The 24,672-nt window shown below is 44.7% G+C and overlaps 1 protein-coding gene across 1 annotated transcript in view; it reads left to right on the top strand.

The window, feature by feature from the left end:
* The window catches only part of SPTBN5 (spectrin beta, non-erythrocytic 5), a 151,344-nt gene that overhangs the window by 71,113 nt on the left and 55,559 nt on the right, over positions 1-24,672 (top strand). The window contains exons 35-36 of the mRNA XM_056851886.1: positions 9,202-9,306; positions 10,163-10,348. Of these exons, the coding sequence (XP_056707864.1) occupies positions 9,202-9,306; positions 10,163-10,348 (291 nt within the window). The remainder of the gene's footprint in view (positions 1-9,201; positions 9,307-10,162; positions 10,349-24,672) is intronic.

The following is a 24,672-nucleotide window of genomic DNA, read 5'->3' as shown; positions in this document are numbered from 1 at the left end:
ACCAAGCCAGACATGTGTGAATAGTTTTCTTTTTTACACTGAGTCCAGCCATAGCCCAGCTGTTAATCGATTTGCGTATAAGCCATGCTGCAGATACCTCTCATGCAATGTCTGCTCCAGCAGTGGTGAGCAGGGAAAGGCATCCAGCAATATTCTGAACGAGAACTCTTTCCCATTCGTTCCTGGTGCCAGTGTGACAGGGCTGACTTTGTGCCAACAGCTTAGGTTACATCCAAGTTACTTAAGCCTTTGAAGGATTTCTGCAAGGTTTAGTCTAGGATTGCTGTGTTCTAAAGTAAATAAGAGCACATATGGAGGAAATTAAGCAAGCATCTATCTTTTTTATTGCTGAGTTGTGGTGTGCCATTACTTGGAACAGTTGTAGGAAATTCTTCTTAGACCTGTTAAACAGAGATCTTGCTATTCTGAGTGTGGCTAGGCAGTGGCTGTGAGAGGAAGAGGAGACCGCAAGTAGAGCTATTTTGCTTTTCAAAACAGCCAAAGCATGTTATGATCTGTTGCTTTCAAGGCAATAGACGCACCATTGAGGCTAGAAGAGTAATCCTTTTAACTGAAGAAATTGTAATAAGGTCAGCATCATCGGTCTTTGCTTAGCATTTGCGGCTGACGTCTGACTTCCACCTCATCATTTCTAGTGCAGAGACTCATGTCTGATCATTTTGCAGTTTGCCTGCAGTATGCTCGTCTCATTTTGCAAACAGGAGAAGTAGTGCTGGTGGCATTGAAGGAATATTACTTCTTAATCACATATGGATTTTAATTTTTTTTAAATTACTTTTCACCTTTCTGGCACCCTAAAAGAGAGAACGTAAATTTCCATTGCCAAGAGAAAAAGGACAAAAAGTTTGTTTTAAAACTAGAGCCCTGAGGCTTCTACAGCTTTGGTTTTTCAGAATTTAGGACTGAAACTGAAGAATGTCATGCAAGGACCATCACAGCAACACTCCAAATATTCCCATATACATTTCTACTGTGGAAGTCATGTTGTCTTCTAGTAGAGTGACCCCGTCACAAGCTTCCAAATCATCCGTCTGGTGTAGCAGTTTCCAGAAGATGCCACCAGCGGGAATTCTGTCAGACTCAGCCTGGTATTTTCCAGCCCATTTATCATCTGCAGAGGTCACGCCATGGAACGACATCTCACCATCTGGCTGTATATCTTCTGTGGTTTACCGTTCGAGTCTGGATATAGTCTTGGCACATACAAGTAAGGGGAAAGGTTTGGGGAAAGACGACAGTTGTGTTAATCCTTCTGGCATCAGATCAGCATGCCTCACTCCTCCATACAACTGTTTCTGCAGCACTGGTGCTCCATCACCACTCACCTCTTGCAAGCCATGTTCAGGAAGTGCCTGCAGTGCTTACCACTCCTCTGGTGGTCATATGAGTCCCAAGCAATTTTCAGCCTCTTTTCCTTCTACAACTGCTTCAAGAGCTCTACCGTGCTGGACATCACGCCTGGATGTTGCTCTGTGTGCCGTCCCACCTGTTTCGAGATCTCATACCAAAAACCTGCACACAGCTCTGGGGCCTTGTAGTGCAGAGACAACACAGCATGGCTACAGCCAGTGCAATGCTCAGCTTTCAAATCTCCATGCTTCAGTTAAGCTCTATATTTCAACTTGCAGTATAGCAATCAAGCCGTTCAGAACTGCGTCTCAAGCAAGCAGCCATGCTTACTCCAGCCTTTTATTACCTCAGTTGAAAAAGTTTTCTTCTACATCTTCTGGTTGCCCAATAGAATCCCAGATTGCTCATCAAACCATCCCCTCAACAGCCTCTGAAGATCTTCACATTACACAATTCCATGTCACCTCCACTGCTGGTCCTGGATTTCCTCAGCAAACAGTCTCCAGAGAGATACAGTTGTCACCTACTTCAGTGGCTAAAAGAGATAATCCTGTTGGCCAAAGGCCAGCTGCAAGTGGACGTTTAGATCCCCATCTGGTTGCCTTTCAGAACAATCATTCATCTGACAAAGATTTTGAGAGGACTTCAACCCCTGGGATAATTCCAACTCACCACAATGTTTCCAAAATAACTCTGATACTTGCCACACCTTGGACTTCCTTCCCAATTCAAGTGATTCGAGAATTCAGGAAAAGCCCAGCATCTTCCATCCTTATCAGAACACCAGGAACAGATACAGTTGGCCCATCTTTCCATTCTGGCAACATTGGCTCTGGCTTCTCGCTGTCAATAAACCCAGTTTGCTGCCCTAAATGGCAGACTTCACAACGACACAGGGGGAATTCAGAGTCAAAATATTTTCATGAACCAGGCACTATCTCAGGGAATGCAGATCAAGATACACGGGTAACCGCTGTGCAAGCTTGTGCTACAAATGCAGCATCAGACAGAGCTGGCGAGAGCGCATGGTGTCCCTCTTTCTCTGTAAAAATTGCTTCCTTTGGAACTGGGAGGAAAGTGGTGAAGATTTCCATACCATTTTAGAAACCTAGGCAAAGTGAACTGTGATATGTCAAGAGGTTAGTTTTAATACTTGTATTCTGACTGGAATTTTTCTATTATTATTGAATTTTGTTTTGTAAAACAGAAAATCAAATATAATGAAAATAACTAAGAGTAACAATATTTTAATTACACCCTCACTCCTGTCTCTTTTCAAATATAACCACCCAATTTCCACCAAATGTAAAATTCACTAATATTGTGTCTGCTGTTTTTCTATGCTAATATGGCTATTGTTGATTTTATTTTTCCTGGCTGTGAAGACAATCAAAGCTGCTTTGCTTTCCTGAGGTGGAGTTTTGTTCCTTTCTAGTAATTATGGGAGAATGGAGGTAGATGAACTTGTTTGTCTAGATGTGTTTATACTTGTTCCTGGCAATAGATGCTAATTCATCAGTTGTTTCATTAATATTATTTTTAAAAGTTTTCAGGTTGAATTAATATGGCTCACAAGAATGAGAGGAGGGGTTTTTGTCAAAATACTTTCCCATAAATTTAACTTGAAAAGATCTTGTTGCTGTAAAGCTGGCCATCTCTGGCAGGGGCACTGCTAGAATAATACCTTCACCGTTTATTTCCTGTGAATCTGGGAGATTTAAAACCAAATTTTTTAAAAGGGGGTATTCTTCTTTTTACAAAAATCACATTGCTGGGCTGGGGAGGGGAGAAAGTGGGTGATCTGAAAGTAAGGGAAAGGATATCATTTTCTGTGGAGCATATTTGAATCTTTCCTATGGTGTCAACTTCCTTGTCTGTCTCTTGAGTGTGCATCTAAGCTGAGCCTTTCTGGGTGCCACTAGTTCATTCAAGTATCTGTTTCTGTCAGCAGAGCTAATGCAGAATGGAAATTGAAGGGGCGTCTCTCTCTCCAGCCAAGTGATATGCCATAATAGGGGGGGGGGGGCGTGGAATCTTTGTATTCTCAAAGCTATGCTGCAGCATCATTTTGAGTGTGTAATGTATTTTTAGAACCTTAGTTCTTCAGGATAAGCTAACATTTCAGTAGGAGGGGGAATTTTAAAGCCTCACATATATTGTTCTAACTTATAAATTTATATGAGAAACACATTCACATACTTTGGGGGTGGGGGAAGTCCTCCTGAAAAAATTGATCAATCAATTGAAATTTTCAAAAAAAATTAGGAAAAAAACAAAATGCTGATAGCAGTTATATTTCCTCTTAATTCTTCATGTACTATTAGTACACGAGTCTACATTCATTCTCAAAATCCACCTTTTCTGTGATGTTTTTGGCACAAATCCTTTAGTGCAAGAGGAGGCAGCACCAGATCATTTTTCTTGGGGTTCTGCCCAAGGGACTGAGTTGAACCCCTAGGGCACTGGCTATGCCTCTAAGACCCAGCTTGCTCCTGCTATGCCCGGCTCAGTACACCCCTTGTCTCTCCCCACCCCCCCCTTTTGCCATCTCACCAGCATCCTCACAGTGCACATTGCAATTTTTGTGACACTCAGACCCCAAATTGTTGCTTACCCCTGCTTTAGTCCCTTTCCTGTACTGAAACTGAAGCTGATCACATGTAACTGAAATGAATGCCTATTCTACCTTTGTTTATTTGCCACCACCTCCCTTCTCTCCCTCTGTTGTGTTTTTTTTTATCAAATTTTAGACTGTAAGCTCCACAGGGCAGGGTCCTATTTTCTTGTACTTTGTAAACACTGCATACAAAGATAGTGCAAAACAAATAAATAATAGGATTTGGTGCACTTGCTTAAGGAAAATTGCTTTTTTTGAGGAGGAGTCAGTTGTGTATGTAATTCAGGAATTACCTTTTGGGTCATTTCCCCTCCTAGATACATAGAGTCCAGCGTGAAAGGCCTAGGGTTGTCAGAAGGCCATTCTGGCACAGACACCCACCCCCATGAGGTGGGGAAAGGGGGCAGGGTTTGGCCATGGCTGGCCGGAAGACAGAGCCTCTTTATGTAATAGTTTTCAGTGAAAATGCTTCAGAAATAAATATTTTGTTAATGACAAAGACATGACTCATTGGCTTGGATCTGACCTGGAATTTCTGTGGACACAAGGCAGCAGTGTAATTTTCACTATGTTTCCCCCACACATGGCATTCTGAACAACCACAAAATGCTGTACTTGGGGAATGGGGGATCCCTTAGGAATAGTTAAAGGGTAAATCTGAGGGGCAAATCTCCCACAGGAAGGGGAAATCAGTTACAGTCTTCCCCACATATATCAGAGTTCTAGGTAGGATCCAAGCCAATACCTTTTTTAAAAAAATGAGTTCCTTTGTTGGTGTGTGTAATGCACCATTGAAAACCATTTGCCATGTATATTACAGGCCCCACTCATGTATTAGTTTGTCTGCTTGATAATCTGATGTGGTGATCCTCTCTGAAAAACACCTTTACTATAATGACTGATGTTCTGAGCGAATATGCATTACACCACCACCAATCACACCAGCTGCCAAACTTGTGTAGTCATGATGCAAAGACGGTCTCCGTTTAGGGAAATTGCAACGTGTAAAGCAGCTGTTTACCACAAACTGGGCGTGTATGTGAACTCATTCATAATATATGTGTGTCAGCTGAAAGTCTGTGGGAAACATCAAGTATCGTATTATTACCATTTGGGAAATGTATATGAAGCTTATTGAGTACCTTCTTCACTAAAATATGGCGAAATGGTCTGCTTTGCCTTCCATCTGCACGGAGTTTCCCCAAGTAACACATACACACACAAAATTGTTAACCCTAGAAGCTAAAGATATAGGCAAGGAGAAAGGGCATGGAACAACAGCATGGAAGATGAACAGGGGGGTAGTTTCAATGGGTAAAACCATGTGGGGGTGGAAAGCATTAAGCACACTCTTCCCTCCACAGTCCCAATCCAAATTGGGGCCTGAGCAGCTATTGTTGCACTTTAAAAAAAAAACTTCCAGGATCTGTTTCAGCTTATATCCAGGCAAACATGATCTGAATTTTTCTTCTATTACTGATTGCAGCTTGGTAAATAAATTTTTATATTATAATTAACACTAATTGCAACAATTTATTGCTGGAGACCTTAAGGTTGCCAGCCCCCTGATGGGAGCAGTAGATCTCCTGCCCCCAGCTGCCATGTCTCACTTCCACTCAGAAAAGTGGTGGGAGAAAAATAAAATTAAAAATTGGCAATCACCTGACTGCATGACATCACTTCCAGGTTTTCCCAGGAGTGGCCTTGTGCCGTTTTCCAATGGCCAATCCCCAGTCTACCACTGGTTACCAGGCTGGGCCTGGCAACCCTAGGAAACCTGCAGAACTTGTTACCTATCATGCCAAATGTAGTCTGCTAGCCATACATGGTGGCTGCCATGAAATCAGGATGTTTATGTTTCTTTATGCTGTGACTGCAAAAACAGGGGAATTGTCCAAAACTGCCAGGCCACAATACATCATTGATGGGTAGTTTGGTGGGTTACAAGCTGTCCAGGCCTTTATTACCGCTAACATAAAATAGTGATGCGCTAATCCTTGTTGCTTTGTTATAACTTAATGCAATTATGGTCAATCTGAACCATGAACTGTTTAGTAACAGAGGCTTTACATCTTTCTCAGCAACATTTAAAATCCCATCAGAATTTATTGTTGGCATTTTAGTTTGTTGAGAGAGACCTGCAGTGTTTCTGCTCTATATGCTTCCTCTTTGAACTCTCGTAAAACTGGAGTTTAAAATAAAGACTAATTAAAGAACAGGCTTCAAAGTATAGAGGCAGAATACTTGGAACTGGATTCATTTTGAAGCAAGAAAATCAGAGGTTTGAAACCAGAGCTGAAATTTTGCTTGGATTTTAGCAATTACCGGTACATATTTATTTAAAAAGGCACTCACATCAAATGTATATAGCACAGTTTGTCCCTTTAAAATAAATGCAAAGTGGTTGTCCAGTCTGTTTCCAACCATGATTTGTGGGTATTTAAACGACACCAAGTTAAAAAAAAAACACTCTTGAGCACACTAGGCATCTAATATACCACGTCTGTATGTAACTGACTGTATAATACATACAGTGTAGATACTTGTGCTGTGGTGGCAGCTGCTGCCAAAGCAACATTTTTTAAAAATCTGCACAGCCAATCAAATCTCCAATAGTCAATCAGAAGCCTTGCTGGCCCACTTCCTAAAACTTGGCAGACACTAGAAAAGGGATTCAGTGGACACCATGGTACCCATAGGCACCACATTGGGGACCCCTGCTCTATAAGATAGATGGCTTATGAAATAGGTAAGTAAATAAATAAGTGGTCCAAAGAGTACTGAGGCACTTCACAGGCTAATTGGTTTTTGAAGACATGAGTGGTTCATCCAAGGCATTAGGATGACTGACAAGGTGGTAAGGAGATGCTTCGTTGGTAGGGTTGCCAGGTCCCTCTTAGCCACCAGCAGGGGTTTTTGGGGAGAAGCCTGAGGAGGGCGGGGTTTGGGGATGAGAGGGACTTCAATACCATAGAGTTCAATTGCCAAAGTGGCCATTTTCTCCAGGTGATAGCAGGAGATCTCCAGGAGATCTCCAGGTAATAGCAGGTGATCTCCATCTAGTACCTGGAGATTGGCAACCCTATTCATTGGCCAAAATATACCAAAGATATATATCAAAATATACCAAAGATATTATATCACACAAACCAAGTTAGAAATAAAGACTACAAAAATTCTGGGGTGTGAAAAATAGAATAGTTAATTTATATGTAGCCCCAGTTTGCCAGACATTTTTTTAAAAACAAGAATATTTAAAAACAATATTTTTAAAGTCAGTTTACTCCTGGAAGTTAACTGGGTATCATATGTCTTTAAAGCTGGGTTTGTAAATAGTGCTACAGATAGCTTTGCAACTGTTCTGTACCCCATTTATGCTATACCACAAGGTTCCCCAATCTGTTGCCCATGGGGACTTCCCCATGCATCTGCCCTATGATTCAGGAAAGTAGGAAGGGCCATTGTGAAGGCTGCCTTCATGCAAATTAAAGGGATTTTCACCTGGACCCTCCCCACTGCTCACGGGAGAGGAAGCCAGGAAGCCAGGTAGTTGTGAATTTCCTGCATTGTGCAGGGGGTTGGACTAGATGACCCTGGTGGTCCCTTCCAACTCTATGATTCTATCTCTCTCTCCCCACCCCCCCCCCTCTCTCTCTCTCTGTGTGTGTGTGTGTGTGTGTGAACCTGGCAACCCGTTGGGGGCAGCAAAAGCAAGCCAAGTGTTTGTCCAGTTTACTGTTTCCCCACCTTTGAGGAAGAGTTTGAATTCCTCATGCAGTGCCTGAATGGCTGCTGAGAATGGAGAGAGAGAGATGCCACAGAAACCACCGTAATTTAATACTGTCTCACCCCACCCCTTGAGCTGTTTGATTGTGAATTTCCCTGGTCGTTGTCACTGGTCATTGTCATCTTTGTGTGTGGACACACATGAAGCTGCCTTATACTGAATCAGACCATTGGTTCATCAAGGTCAGTATTGTCTTCTCAGATGGGCAGTGGCTCTCCAGAGTCTCAAGCAGAGATCGTTCACGTCATCTGCCACCTGATCCTTTTAGCTGGAGATGCCAGGGATTGAACATGGGACCTTGCCAAGCACATAATCTACCACTGAGCCACAGCCCCTTCTCGAGTGTGTTTTATCTTCCCTTTCACCCCTTGGTGGTATTCCCTGTGTGTTTGTGTGTGTGCACTATCCTCCTTTAATCTTCTCTGTGTGTTATCCCCTCCTTTCCCCTGTTTGTCGTCTTCTTCTGTGTACATGTTATCCCCCCCCCCTTTGCTTCTCTCTGTGTGTGCATTGCTCTGCCTCTCATGGCAACCAGTTTGTAGGGGCATCTGTCCCTCAACCTCAAAATTCCAAATGTATCTGCAGGCTTGAACAGGTTGGGGGCCCCTGCTATAGCATGTATTAGGTCAAACTTTATATCTTTGTAGTCATCTCTCTATACTAGTGTTTCATTGAGTACTTTTAGATGTCATGATAAACCATGTACAATTCTGGTTTGGTTGTATGCAAACTCTGGTTTGTTTTGCTTCCTGCTCCTCCTCCAAGTCTCACCTCCTAGCAGGGAGAACATTCTCCCCATACTTCCATCTCTGTGGTCAGTCAGTCACAATAGATGACACTACTCAATAAAACACTTTTTGTAAAAGTTGTGGTGAACAACCCAGGTAAAAATTCTAGTTTCAGTCTATTTGCTGCCAACCTACATGCTCAGTCCTTTGTTGTGTCATCAGCATTTGGGCATCACAATTTACTGGAGTTAGATCAATCCCCTGTTTATAAACTAATTTGTGTATTTTACAAACTTACACAAGTTCTAACTCATAGTAATATGTTGAAAGTCCTGTTTTAAAAAGCAGTATTCATATTTTTCAATAAGGTCTCCACAGATGAGACCAGATATTCAGATCTATACAACAGATTGTGTGATCTATACAACACATTGTGCACTCTTTAGAGAATATGTCTCCATAGGATGCTAGAATCCTTTGGAGAGTTGCTCTTTGCCATCTCAGGACAATAAAAAAATATTCCCAACCCATCTGTAATCATCTGTTATTTTAAGATGAATGACCTATGCTGCGATTTTATGTAGATAACTAATTTTATAAAAGTGTTTTATTCTGTTTATGAATGGCCTGTGGGCCATAATAAAATCTGACTGACTGTAATACAAGTCCTGATGCAAAGTGATTCCAATTTGTCATAGATGTATTTGAAAAGCAGTGACTTCAGGAATACAGTGGACGAGGTGGAACAGCAGATCAAGAAACATGAGGCTTTTGAGAAACTTCTGGCCTCCCAGGATGAAAAGGTAAAATGCATACAATCCTATATCAAACATTTTATGTATGAGTAAATACCCAGTCTTGATTCTAAAAGCTGTTGTTTGCCCAGACTAACATCACTGGGGAAAGTGCTGATAGAAGCAAATAAAACAAAGCCTATGACAATCTTTGGAAAATACAGTGTGCAGATATGTCTTGGCAGTACTATCTTGAAACATGCAAGAACTGATTCTCACAATCATTTTAAGCCATCTCCATTTTTTAGTGGATGTGAGGGGTCCCTCCTCAGGCGAAATGCCCAAGGAAAACAAGAGTTCTGATAATTCCTTGAAGGGAGGATGTCTCAAATCCTCCCACCAGATTTCACTTAAAGCAATATTTAAACCAAATTGGAAGTTCTTTCTTAAACAAAGCAATTGAGAAAATTTTGATGAAATCAAGAGTATTGATTTTTAAAAAGTTCTGAGTAGAGTTTTGCATGTGTCACAGAACACCAGTGTACCAATAATACCATCACACAATAATCTGTCTGAGGAGAATGGGCAGCTTCAAATTCCCAAAGTTTCGGAACCCTTCAAATTCCATCACATTTTTGAACCCAAACCTACTTCTCTAAAGTTTCTTTTACATCGATATTTTCTTTCAGAAAGTGCAGAAGAGAAACACTGTATTAGTTACCTGTGTGTGTGTGTGTGTTAAGTGCCGTCAAGTCGTTTCCGACTCATGGCGACCCTATGAATGAAAGTCCTCCAAAATGTCCTATCTCTAACAGCCTTGCTCAGATCTTGCAAATTGAAGGCTGTGGCTTCCTTTATTACTTTATTAGTTACCTACATGTATCAAATAGACACAACCATGATTTCAGATTTGTTTGCTTCCCAGGAATTGTCTCTTCAGGAGCAGGCAACTAGACTACAACAGAACAATGAGCTAGAAGGAGCATCGATCCAGCTCAAGCTCAATAGCATAATAGAGAGGAGAAGATACATCAAAGAGCTCTCCCAAAGCAGGCAAGAAAAATTGCAGACAGCCTTTCTGGCAGCTATCTTCTACCAGAATCTAGCTGAGGTGAGGTCAGGTTCTACCAAACTGGACTAGAATTTGGGAAATCTGTTTGGGGGTAGCTTGAAATTAATTCTGTTTTGCAAAAATAATCCTTTCTCACTGGAGTAGCTATATTAGCATACCCTTCCTCAGCATAGAAAAATATCCTGTTTCATTGGTAGAAAGGAAGGTTTATGAGGTAAATCTTTCAATGTAATTCTAGCAATGAATGAACTGCTGTTGCTGGCATTCCTTTTGGACAGTCTATAACAATTGAATTGTGTGTGTGACATGTGCCAAACGAGGGTGTGAAATGAGATATTGCTGACCCCATAAAATTTCAATATAACCTGTATTGGGTCGCTCAGCAATATCTGATTTTGTGAAAGCCCCCACTCCCTGATTCCAATATTTCCACTCCCCATAATACTGGAATCGGGAATCATGTTGGGGAGGTAGCAGGAACAGGGCTGGAGGGAGAGGAAGTGTGGCCTGTCCCCCACCTGGTCCACAATGCACTTGCCTTTTAAACTTTAAAGAGACACTATTTCCTATGGATGTAAGACCTGACCTCTGGAGTCTGAAGGCCAGGTCTACTGCCTGAAGAAAATAATGGCCCTTTCATGTTTAAAGATCTGATGTATCACAGGCCAGCTGGGAGGAACTGAAAACAGACAGAGGCTAGATCTAAAGTCCAGAGCCTCCAGCTGGTCTGCAGCATATTGACCAAAGAAAATAATGGTCCTTTAAACTTTAGATGCACCTGGAGGCCGGGGCACACTTTTGCTTCCTCTCTGCCCCTGCTGACTCTAGGGGAGGAGGCACTTTAAAATTATTTTAATTGCTTTCAGAAAGAGCATGATTGGAAGTATTGTTCTGATACTTATTAGAATGGGAAATATTCCCAACACAACTTTCCAGAACGATAGCAATGCTGCTGATAGCAATGATAACCATACTCTTCCTGAATCTCTGATATTAAAATAATAATTTTTGAAGTACACTCCCCTAGTGCTGACATTCAAACTCCAAACAAAACACCATGTCAAACACCATTGCCAATAGTACTGTAGGTTGTTCCTGGATTATTTCAAGCTAACTATCTAACAGGCTTTAATCATGGCAATGCACAGAATGAGGTTCCCTTGAGGCATTACAGAAATATTGTGAAAACTTCTTTTTTTGTGGGTTCATCATAAGGCAGCCCTGTAAAATTCAAAAGATTACAACTGCATGGGTGGGATGAATCATGCAACTCCAAGCCACAGAATTGTCATCTGACTGGAACGGGTGGCAACAATTCCTTGGTCAGGAGGACTCACATGATGGGCTTCACACAAGCCTTTGCAACTTTTTTGAAATGAATCAGGGAATGAGCCAATTAAAATGAGGCTTTCATTATGGTCCTGTTGCATCTAAATTGTTTGAGTTACAAGGGGAATCATATGCCTTTTGAGCAGGACAGAATTGCTTAGCTCTTACCCTTATAATCATAAAAAAGATGATATGACGCACACCCCCTTCCAACCACTTCAATATCCCACTCACTCAGCCCAGCTGTATATGCTGAGGGGGAAAGCGTTGGCCTGAGTATATTTATGAGGAGATTATTTCTTTCTCCTCCAGTCCCACACCCTTATTTACCTCAGTGAGAAATAGGAGACAAGAGGCTTTTCAACTTAAACAGAGAAAACAGGGAAGTTTATTAAAGAGAACACACAGAGGTTGCTTTTCAGGAAAAGGCAGAAATTTTGGAGGGAAAACTCAGAGTTAGATTGATACAAGCAAGATTGCTTTAGAGAAATAGCTTAGATGTTCCCTTTACTCAAGTTGCTTTCAGTTCTCAGTTCTCAAGCTTAGTTCTACCTCACAGAACGGTTATTCAGACGTTCAGACTCTCAGTCTGTCATTCAGCTTCAGACTCTCATCTCTGTCCCCAGCCTAGCTCTCTCCGACTACCCCACCTTAGTGGCTGTAATCCTCCACACCTTCCTACTACTGGAATAGCTCTACCTCAGAGACTAATTCCCCTTGTGACTTGAGAATGGGCCCTCTCTAACCCAGTTCTCACTCCTGTCACTCCCACAGGTTGTGTGTGTCAATAGCTTTGGCTTTCACTGAACGCCCCTCAGGTTCTCAAGAGTGTAGTCTGGCTTCTTCTTCGTCTTTTCACCCAGCTCTGAATCTAACACAGCCCTCTCTGGCTGGTCTCAAGCTTTCACTACTTTCTCAGCCTCCTATCCAGGCTGGTTCCAAGCTTCGAATCCTATCACAGCCCTCCTGTCAGGCTGGGTCCCAAACTTCGCATGTTCTCTCTGTCCCTCACAGCTCAAGAGTGTCAGCTCTCTGGCTCTGCCCACTCTTGGCCTGTCAGCTCTTGCTGCTGGTGAACCCCTTATCCATCACAGATGACAAGCCATTGCAGTTTTGAAACCATGTGCATGGTTCTTTCTTACTCTTTCCTTTTGGAATTTAGATGCAAAGTAATTGAAACAGGCAAGAAAAATAGTTTAATTTATGAAGTCAAACCTGGACATCAGCATAACCCTGCTTTCAGTCACTGAATATGTAGACAGGATGTCCTGGGGAGTCACGCCTACCAGACTTATGAGTTCAGCCTACTAATCACATGATACCCTCTACTAAATGAAGAGGAAGTTGAATACCAACGTGTCAGTATCATGGCAGATTATGAGACATAGGGCGAAAACGCACGGTCGCTTTATCCTCCTTTAATCCCTGTTTCAGCCAGGATCCAGCCAGGATCGAATACGTGCGTTTCGCCTAATGTGCGTTCGATCCTGGCTAAAACAGGGATTAAAGGAGGATAAAGTGAGCATGCGTTTTCGCCCATAGCAGCATTTGTAATGTGAAGAGCAGACACCACTTTGTGGCTCTGCTGAGGCTCAGACACTGTTCCTTTTAAACCCATTTTTTAAAAAAAGTTATTCCCTCCTATGGTCTAGTGAAATCCAGTAGAGTTAACTTAGTAATTTAGGTATCCATTTTAAGCAAAATAATGATTTAGTGAGCTATATCCCATTAATATAAGTAGCAGCAATCTCTTTTGCATTATCTAAGCTTTCCCCTGGCAAATCTTCTGAGAAGACAGTCTTCAATAATTAGGATTGCCAGCCTCCACATGGGGCCTGGAGATCTCCCAGTATTAGATATCCAGACTACAGAGATCAGTTCCCCTGGAGAAAACAGCTGCTTTGGAGAGTTAAAAGGGGACTCTACGGTATTGTGCCCTGCTGAAGTCACTCCAGTCCCCAGCTCCCCCCTCCCCCCAAAAATGTCCAGCTATTTCCCAATCCAGAGTTGGCAACCCTATCAATAATGCTTCATGTTAAAAGAGACTTCCGGTGGTGCCGCTGGAGAGAGCACTCCATTTCCCCAGGCTGTCCTGGGAGAAATCCAAGTTTGCATTATTTTTGGGGTACATAGATACCCCAATCCGACCCTTGCAAGTGGGTTGGAAAGCAGGAACTCCCTGCAGCCCGCAAACGCGGTTTGACCTCCTAGGTACTCTGAGGGGGCTTTTTTAAGCCCCTCGGAGTCCTGGACGCCGGTCCTGCGAGGGCACTAGGGAAGGACATCGCCAAAACGCAACTTTGGCCTCAAGCTCTACCCTCCACCACCTTAATACCAACATAAGGACTACATAAAGAAAAGAACCTCACCTCTTGACACCCAAGTGAGTACAAAAGAACTCTGCGTCTACTTACTGGAAATTTGAACAGACGGGGGGCTGATAAGAATATTTCTGGGACCCCCACTCCCCCTTAATTCAAACTGAAAAAGTTTGACTTGAGTTAATCATCGGGATTAGCGACAGGAGCCTTATCAAATCGATCAGCCTAAACCATAACAAAGAGTCGGAAGGATACCTTTTAGATTGACAAGAATTATCACCAATGAGAAGGTCCGAGGAAAGGGGAGGGTGATCTTTCTTCCTGATTTTCCGGCGAAAAGAATTTCCTGCCACGTCTGTAGTAAGGGAGTGCCTGGAACGGAAGACTCTCTATAACACCCTCTCTATCATCGGAACTAAAACAACAGGAAGTAGCCGTGGGGCTGAATACGCGTCGCACTCGAGTTACTTTGAAATCATTCCTGAAGGAATAACCATCGAGAAGAGGCGGTAGAAGGTCCGCAACACTAGCAACTTCCGGTATACTTCCTGATTAACCCGATCTAGAGCGACCGAAAAAACTCACTGGTATTTCAAAACTTTAAAATGCAATTCTAAAGCCAATTTCGACTCTTTTCAACCCGAAAAAATTATAAGGCTGATGTTTGAACTATTATCTTTTAATTAGTACTTTAAAGGCCCTGTCTGTGGACATGTATTTTACCAGCTTCTTCTGAATGTAAATGTCTCGACCCCGCTCTGGCTCATTACACAGCCCTGCCTATACTAAACTAAGGGACTCATTACAAACCTCAACCATGGAAAAAAAATTACAGGACATGCTAACTAAACAAACTGAGGCAACAAATAAACAGTTTGAACAGATGTCTACACAGATGGCACAGTTGACTTCTATGATGACAAATCTTGGTCAAGCATCCCAAGCTATTAATCAGAAGTTGGATGTGGTTACGGGAGACTTGAAAGAAGTAAAAACTCAAATGACTGTTATGAAGACAGATATGCAAGCAATGGATGCATCAATTAAGAAAGTGATGGATGAGCACAAGGATACAAAGAAAAAATTAACAAGCCAAGAAAAACAGATTGAAACAATACAAACTGATCAGATGGCGGCAAAAAATCAAATGGCAATGATGGAGATGAGAGTGAGAGAGACTAATCTTCGTATACGCAACTTTCCAGATATGATGGGAGACAATAAAGAAACTGTATTACCAAATTTGGCCTACTTATTTCAGATAGATGAACAAGAACTAAAACAAGCCATTAACAGAATATACAGGATACCACTACCTGCTAGAATGAGAAGATCTAAGCCAAGAGATTTGATGATAGTGTTTTATGACACTAGAGTTAAAGACAAGATTATGAAGACTCACTATGAAAATCCAGTGTCAGCAGGAGATTCCTCTCTTATATTACTGAAGGATATTCCAAGGCATCTACTCTCACAGAGGAATAATTACAAAGACTTTGTGTCTACATTGAAAGCTAATGGTATCAAATACCGTTGGATCATGCCACAAGGATTGGCTTTCACCTACAAGGAAGTGAAAACGACAATTCTATCTCAAGCAGATGTGGGGAAATTTCTGAGAAAATATAAAATGGACCTTAAAGAATTACCTGGGGAGAAGGAGGAAGAAGAAGAGGAAGAAGAAGAGGTACAGGGTGCAGAAGGAGGTACCAAATTATAGACTTTCTATTTTGCTAAAAAATACTACACCATGGCAAAAGCAATTTCTTGGAATGTAAATGGACTGAATGAGAAAACTAAAAGGGCTAGAATTTTCAAATATTTACAGAAATATAAATACTCCCTAATTTGTCTACAAGAGACTCATATAGCTTTAAAGCATAAAAAATACTTGGAGAAACAGGTGCTTGGACAAGCATTTATCGCCTCAGCCAAAACTAAAACAAAGGGAGTGGTAATTTATGCCCACCCCAGTCTTTGCCCAGAATTAGTATATAAAGATAATGAAGGAAGAATTGTAATTATCAGAACTAAAATATTGGGACAAAGGACAATAGTGGTTGGAATTTATGCACCCAATGAAGGGAAAAAATCCTTCTATGAAAAACTACACGATTTGATAGCCCAACACGCAAAAGATCAAATCTTATTGATGGGCGACTTCAATGGAATTATTCTCCCATCTTTGGACAAAAAATCAAAAGCAAAAGACGTCAATGACGGATGCTTACCTAAAACTTTCTTCACCATGGCTTCAGAATTAGAATTACAAGACATTTGGAGAACAATGAACACAACGGCTAAAGAATACACCTTTTATTCAGCGAGACATGATTCACACTCCAGAATTGATATGATATGGGCCAGTAAATCAATCTTCACTCAGCTACGCAAAATCCATATCTTACCTAGAACTTTTTCTGATCACAATCCTGTTACTTTTGATTGGAACAATAAACAAGCATTTAGATGGCGGATGAATGATAAACTTCTAAAAGACAATAAGATACAAAAGGAATTACAGGCTTTAATGAAAGACTTCTTTGAAATTAATCTTAATGGGGAAACTTCTCTGAATACAGTTTGGGATGCATTTAAAGCTGTTTTGAGAGGTTTTATGATACAGAAACATTCGGCTTGGAAGAAGACTCAATTACAATTTACAAACAATATACTTTGGAATTTACAAAATTTGGAGCAGAAATTGGTAATGGTAACACAGGAAGAGGAGAAAAGAGAAATTCAAATAAAGATTTCTGCATCTAAACACCAATTAAATTTGGTAATAATGGAGGAAATGAATAAAAATTTGAAACTTGCTAAACAAAAATATTTTGAATATGCAAATAAACCAGGAAAATTTTTAGCAACACAGTTGAAGGATTCATTTCAAAAGAAGATTATAACAAAAATCCAAACTGTTAAAGGACCAGTCTATTCAACTTCAGAAATTCAAAAAGAATTTGTTTCATTTTATTCCAAGTTATATCAGAAAGAAAATACTCCAAAGCAGAAAATAGATAAATTCTTAAATTCAATACAGATGAAAGCTTTATGAACGACCCAGAGAGAATGTATTGAAGCTCCAGTTACAAGAGAAGAAATACAAGAAGCAATACTGAGACAAAAAACGGATAAAACACCTGGACCAGATGGAATTACTGCACTATTTTATAGAATGTTCAGTGACAATCTAGTTGGCTTTTTTGGTTTACTCTATAATGCAATTTTGGACGAGGGAATATCCCCGGAGACTTGGTCACATGCATTTATATCATTGATACCTAAAGAAGGAAGGGATCCAGAAAAAACATTTAATTATAGACCTATATCGCTGTTAAATGTGGATTACAAATTTTTTGCTTCGGTTTTGGCATGTAGGATAAAACAATTTATTAAGGATCTTATACACGAAGACCAAGCAGGCTTTATACCAGGTAGGCAAATAAAAGGCAATGTAAGAATTTTACTAGACTCATTGGAATATTATGATCAGAACATCCAACAAACTGCGGCCTTTGTATTTTTAGATGCAGAAAAAGCCTTTGATATGGTCTCTTGGAATTTTTTAAAACAGATTTTGGATAAATTGAATTTTGGAGATCGTTTTCAGAAAGGTATATCGGCTATCTATACCTCCCAACAGGCGAAAATTTTGGTTAATGAATCAATGTCAGATAATTGCCAAATCACGAAAGGAACTAGACAGGGATGTCCCCTGTCTCCACTTTTATTTTTGTTGGTGTTGGAACCGCTATGTGTGAAACTAAGAAGTATGGAGGACATCCGCGGATTAAGAATTAAAAAACATGAATTCAAGTTGAGAGCATTCGCGGATGACCTCCTGTTAATTTTGGAGAATCCAACACAGTCAATGAACATACTTCGGGAGACTTTGGACGATTTTGGGAAAATATCAGGCTTTAAAGTGAATCAAGAAAAAACAAAGATAATATTTAAAAATTTACCGGAAATATAGCAACAGGAATTTATATCATATACTGGTTGGGAGAAAGCCAACAAAGTTAAATTGTGAGAGATCCCCCCTCTCTGAGTTTACTTCTCAAAATCAAATGTTCAGACGTTGATAAAGAAACAAAGGATTTATTGAAGACATCAGGAGCTGAGACAGGCACAGATAGCAAGTTGCAAGTGAGGGGCTAATCGGGTTTACAGAATATATTGACTCCAGGGCACTGGGGCACTGGGGTTCACACTTATTGTTATGGGAAGTTACAAGCTTGGCATAATACAAAACATCAGACAAATCCCAGGAAGTCTGGTGAAGCTATCACACTCCCAAGGCCGCATCGGCCTGAGGGAGTACTGACAGGAAGAACAGCGGGGGGGAAGATACATGGGGCAATCAGGCCTGGCGCCTGAGACCAGAAGGTGTGAACTGCTTTTACGAGTTCACTGATAGCAGGTGATGGGAAGCAGAGACACATACACAGAGACCCTCACATTCTGCCCCCCTTAAGGCCCCCCTCCGGGGTCCTCGAGAGGGCGAGGCTTATCGGGATAAGCGAGGTGGAATTCTCGGATCAAGCGAGGGGCCGCCATGTGGGGTGCGGCCACCCACTCGTCGTGAGCGGACCCAAGGTTTTTCCAACGAACAAAGTAAAACAGTTTCCCCTTCTTCCATTTGGAATCTAAGACCTTGGATATTTCCAGATGGGTATCCCCTCCTACCACAGTAGGAATCTCACGGTCGGGAGGGGGGTGGAACTGGGGGGCTGCCACATACGGTTTGAGAAGACTAATATGAAAAACCGGATGGACTCCCTTGAGAGTCTTTGGGAGCTTCAGTTCCACGGTAACCTCATTGATCACTCTGGTAATGGGGAAAGGTCCCACATAATGGTCGCTCAGTTTTTTGCAGGGCCGAAGGGAGCGGAGGTTTTTGGTGGACAGATACACCTGCTCCCCCACCTTTAGCTCCCATCCCGGAGACCGGTGTTTGTCTGCTTGTTCCTTGTACTTGCTTTTTGCCTTCTCAAGATTTTTGAGCAGCCACGGCCAGGTAGATTTAACTGCCTGGATCCACTCCTGAAGATCAGGGGTGGTTTGGAGCTCTGGCGTGACGGGGGCGGAACCGAAAGGACCGAATTCCGTCCCGTATATTACTTGGAAGGGACTAAAGCCGGTAGAGGAATGAGGTGCATTGTTGTACGCATATTCGGCGAATGGCAGCAGGTCGACCCAGTCATCCTGGTGGAAATTGACATAGCAACGCAAATAACATTCTACCACCGCGTTTACTCGTTCCGTTTGACCATCCGTTTGGGGGTGATAGGCGGAAGACAAACCCTGTTCCTCCACCCCCATGAGCTTTAAAAATGCCCGCCAGAATTTGGCAACAAACTGGACCCCCCGGTCGGAGAGGACCTTCCTCGGTACCGAGTGTAGCCTGAGGACATGTGTAACAAATAGTTTAGCCAAACCCTGGGCTGAAGGAAGACCTGCACATGGAACAAAATGGACCTGTTTGGAAAAAAGGTCCGTGATTACCCAAAGAACCGTTTTTCCCCGACTAGGAGGTAGGTCGGTGATAAAATCCATGGCTATGACTTCCCATGGGCGGGAGGGGTTCTCCAGCGGTTTGAGAAGCCCGGGGGGTTTCCCCATCCGTTTCTTAGCTGTGGCGCAAGTGGGGCAGCTGCGCACATACAGCTCCACATCGGCTCTCATACCGGGCCACCAGAACTGCCTCCGTACCAGGTGAAGTGTTTTAATGAAGCCAAAATGACCCGCCAATCTGGCACCATGTACAAGTCCCAATACCTCCTTGCGAAGGGAGGACGGGACATACAGTTTCCCCCCCTGCATCCACCAAGTGTTGGTTCGTTCCAGGCCAGTAGGGAGGAGATGGTGCTCCTCCTCCTGTAAGGAAGCGTCCCGGAGCCGCTGTTGGAAGGCTTCCGGGATACCCTTGAGGTAGGGGGGGTCTCTGGGCGATGGGCTTGGGAGCGGGTGGTGACGGCTAAGCTGGGGACCTCCCCACGCTGCTCGGGCGTGAACAGGGAGTCGACAGGGCGATCGAAATCGTTGCGATACTGGGGGAGTCGAGACAGAGCGTCGGCCAGGGCATTGTCCTTCCCCGGGACATGTTTGAGAGTGAACCGGAATTTGGCGAAGAATTGGGCCCACCGAATTTGTTTGGCGTTGAGCTTTCTAGCTCCCTTGAGAGCCTCGAGATTCTTGTGGTCGGTACACACTTCAAATGGCAGTTCGGCACCTTCCAAAAAGTGCCTCCATATGGTGAGGGCATGTTTGACCGCCGCCGCCTCCTTCTCCCAAATAGCCCAGTTGATTTCGGACTGGGAAAACTTTTTGGAGAAGTAGGCGCATGGTCTCAACCGCCCGCCTTCATCCCTCTGCAATAGGGCCCCACCCATGGCCACATCCGAAGCATCCACCTGCACCACGAAAGGCTTGGTGCAATCTGGGTGAGCCAAAACGGGTTCGGATGAAAAGAGTAGTTTTAAACACTCAAAAGCCTGCTGGCACTGGGGGGACCATTGCAAACGGGCTGAGGGAAGCGCGGCACTAGCCCCCTTGTCTTTGGTACGCAACAGATTGGTGAGAGGAAGCGCAACTTGGGCAAAGTTGGGAATGAAGTTTCGGTAAAAGTTAGCGAATCCCAAAAATTGCTGAAGCTGGCGGCGGGTAGTGGGGGGTTCCCAATCTCGCACGGCCTGGACCTTGGCGGGGTCCATTTCTAAACCTTGGTGGGAAATCACGTACCCAAGAAATGTAATGGAAGGTTGGTGGAACTCACATTTGGACACCTTAGCATACAGTTTGTGCTCCCGCAGCCGCTGGAGCACTTCTCGCACTAGGCGCACATGTTCTTCCATGGTTTCAGAGTAAATAAGTATGTCATCGAGAAATACCACCACCCCCCGAAACAGCAAATCATGTAAAACCTCATTAATCAATTGCATAAACACACTGGGGGCCCCCGAAAGTCCGAACGGCATGACTAGGTATTCAAACATCCCAAAACAGCTGGAAAAGGCCGTTTTGGGTTCGTCTCCTTCTTTAATGCGGATGCGGTGGTATGCTTCCACTAAGTCCAGTTTGGTGAAGATTCGGCCCTCCTTTAATTGTGCTAAAAGGTCGGGAATAAGAGGGAGAGGGTAAGCGTTAGACTGGGTGACCGCGTTTAGCCTACGAAAGTCAATACACAGTCTTAGATCTCCCGTCTTTTTCTTCACAAAGAAGGCCGGGGCCGAATAAGGAGCTTTGGAAGGGCGTATGAAACCCCTCGCCAAGTTAGCGTCCAAATAGTCCCGCAACACCGCCTTCTCACTAGGGCTCATGGGGTAGACCTTCCCTTTGGACAGTTTGCCTTCCCCCACGATTTCAATGGCACAGTCCGTCTCTCTGTGGGGAGGTAGTTCGTCACATTCTTTAACATCAAAGACATCCGCAAACTGCGAGTATTCTGTGGGAAGTTGAGGAGGGATGGAGATCGAGTTGGGGGACCCTACCAATGCGGCAGCCGGAGTCCTGAGTACCCGTTCCTTGTCATGCAACCCACAGGGGCTGTCGGGAAACGTGAGCACCCGTTTAACCCAGTCGATGGAGGGGTTATGTCCCCGTAGCCAGTTCATCCCTAACACCACTGGGGTTACAATAGGGGCGATGGTAAAGTACAAGCGTTCCCAATGTTCTCCCACCGACATGATCACGGCAACAGTTCGGTGGGTCACTGGGCCCCGTTTAAAATCGCTCCCGTCCATTTGGGAAAAGCGGAGGGGTCCCGGAAGCCGCTTGCGCCGGACTCCCAGTTTCTTGGCGGCTTCCTCACTAATCATAGTGCGGGCACACCCCGAGTCCACCAAAGCGGGGAATTCTAAACTGGGACCCCCTTTGGGTAGGGACAGGTGAACACGTACATACACATTGTCCTCTTGGGCGCTTACCATCGGTGGAGCTCCTTGCACAACGACAGGGGCGGTCTGCTGCGGAGCCCCCTCTACAGCAGACCGACGGCGTTTTTTGCCGGCTGTTCCCACTCTTCCTCCTCGCTGGAAGAGGGGGATGGAGTGGTGGCATTCGGGGATCCGTCCGAATCAAAAGTAGTATTTGTAATCCGGGACCCCGTTGGGCCTGTAGAGGTGGAGATCACATCCTGGGGGCGCGCATGGAGAGCGGAGGGCGCGCCGGAACGCCGGCCCGGTGGCCCGCTCCTGCGGCGGGGCTGGTCCTCAGCGGCTGCCTTCTGCGGTTCGGTCGGGGCTTGGCGAGGGGGGTTTGGACGACCCGCACGAGAGGGGCATTGCGACGCAAAGTGCCCCTTTCCTCCACAGGTCAGGCAAACTCCGGTCTCAAAACGTTTACGGCGTTCAGCGGCCGAGGGACCCCCGCTCCCTCCCGGTCGGAAGTCCCGGCCCCGGTCACTCCGGGGTCTCGGGTCTCGTCCAACGCGTTGTTTGGACAAGGTCAGGAGTTGTTTGCGATTCTCGATGTCGGCAGCGTGGCGAACCCAACCTTCCACATCCGGGGGGTTCCCTTGCATAAAAGCCCAATGCTGGAGGTCCGGGTTGAGGCCCTCCCTGAAGCACTGTACCAAAGTGGCCTCACTCCAGTCCAGGATTCGGCTGGCCAGTGATTGAAACTCACTTGCATACTGCGCCACCGACTTAGTCCCTTGGCGCAGTTGCATCAGGGAGGCTTTAGCCCGCTCACCCAGAGTCGGGTCCTCGAAGCGGTTTCGGAGTGCTACCATAAACTCATCCAGGGTTCGTAGCACCGGCGAGCGGAGTTCATACTGCAACACCATCCAGGCGGCCGCCTCCCCTTGCAGCAGGGAAGCCACGTACTGCACCCGGGACTCCTCGGAAGTGAAGGTTCGGCCTTGTTCTCGCATAAAAATGTCCACTTGGACCATGAAAAAGGTCAACTGGTCTCCTGAACCGTCATAGGTGACTTTCAGGTCCCGACGGGACGGGAGGCTAGGAGGCGCGGGGGGGGCTGCCGGTGTTCCGTCCGGGGGGTTGCCGGCAGGCGGTTGCACTTTCAAGGCGTCCAGGGCCGCGGCCATCTCACCCATCACCCGCCGCATGGACTCCATCTGTTCCTGCATGGCTTGGCGATCCTCCAGCCACTGCCTGCGTTCCTCTTCCATCAGGGCCTCCTTGCGCGCCGGGTCCCCTTCCAGTCCTGTGCTGGGGAAGGCCAAACGGCGATCCTTCGCCGCGGTTCGGGAGAGAGACCAACCCTTGGGGGAGTCCAGCCAATTGTTAAAAAGTCCTCGGCCTTGGTCGGGGATGGGACCCCTAGGCTTCTTTGGCTTGGCACCCTCCTCCTTGGGATCCGGCTTCTCCGGTACCACCGGTCCGTCCGGTGCGTCAGGGGTAGTAGGGGTGTTTTCCTCATCGCCTGACATTCTGTCCCAAAAGGTACAGCAGCAGTTCGAGAGGCAATGACTTGCAACTTAATGTGAGAGATCCCCCCTCTCTGAGTTTACTTCTCAAAATCAAATGTTCAGACGTTGATAAAGAAACAAAGGATTTATTGAAGACATCAGGAGCTGAGACAGGCACAGATAGCAAGTTGCAAGTGAGGGGCTAATCGGGTTTACAGAATATATTGACTCCAGGGCACTGGGGCACTGGGGTTCACACTTATTGTTATGGGAAGTTACAAGCTTGGCATAATACAAAACATCAGACAAATCCCAGGAAGTCTGGTGAAGCTATCACACTCCCAAGGCCGCATCGGCCTGAGGGAGTACTGACAGGAAGAACAGCGGGGGGGAAGATACATGGGGCAATCAGGCCTGGCGCCTGAGACCAGAAGGTGTGAACTGCTTTTACGAGTTCACTGATAGCAGGTGATGGGAAGCAGAGACACATACACAGAGACCCGCCAAGAAACTGGGAGTCCGGCGCAAGCGGCTTCCGGGACCCCTCCGCTTTTCCCAAATGGACGGGAGCGATTTTAAACGGGGCCCAGTGACCCACCGAACTGTTGCCGTGATCATGTCGGTGGGAGAACATTGGGAACGCTTGTACTTTACCATCGCCCCTATTGTAACCCCAGTGGTGTTAGGGATGAACTGGCTACGGGGACATAACCCCTCCATCGACTGGGTTAAACGGGTGCTCACGTTTCCCGACAGCCCCTGTGGGTTGCATGACAAGGAACGGGTACTCAGGACTCCGGCTGCCGCATTGGTAGGGTCCCCCAACTCGATCTCCATCCCTCCTCAACTTCCCACAGAATACTCGCAGTTTGCGGATGTCTTTGATGTTAAAGAATGTGACGAACTACCTCCCCACAGAGAGACGGACTGTGCCATTGAAATCGTGGGGGAAGGCAAACTGTCCAAAGGGAAGGTCTACCCCATGAGCCCTAGTGAGAAGGCGGTGTTGCGGGACTATTTGGACGCTAACTTGGCGAGGGGTTTCATACGCCCTTCCAAAGCTCCTTATTCGGCCCCGGCCTTCTTTGTGAAGAAAAAGACGGGAGATCTAAGACTGTGTATTGACTTTCGTAGGCTAAACGCGGTCACCCAGTCTAACGCTTACCCTCTCCCTCTTATGCCCGACCTTTTAGCACAATTAAAGGAGGGCCGAATCTTCACCAAACTGGACTTAGTGGAAGCATACCACCGCATCCGCATTAAAGAAGGAGACGAACCCAAAACGGCCTTTTCCAGCTGTTTTGGGATGTTTGAATACCTAGTCATGCCGTTCGGAC

This window comes from Euleptes europaea, chromosome 6 (assembly GCF_029931775.1).
Source record: "Euleptes europaea isolate rEulEur1 chromosome 6, rEulEur1.hap1, whole genome shotgun sequence".
NCBI lineage: Eukaryota > Metazoa > Chordata > Lepidosauria > Squamata > Sphaerodactylidae > Euleptes > Euleptes europaea.
Note: the sequence above shows the minus strand (reverse complement) of the source record. Positions and strands in the feature narration are given on the sequence as shown.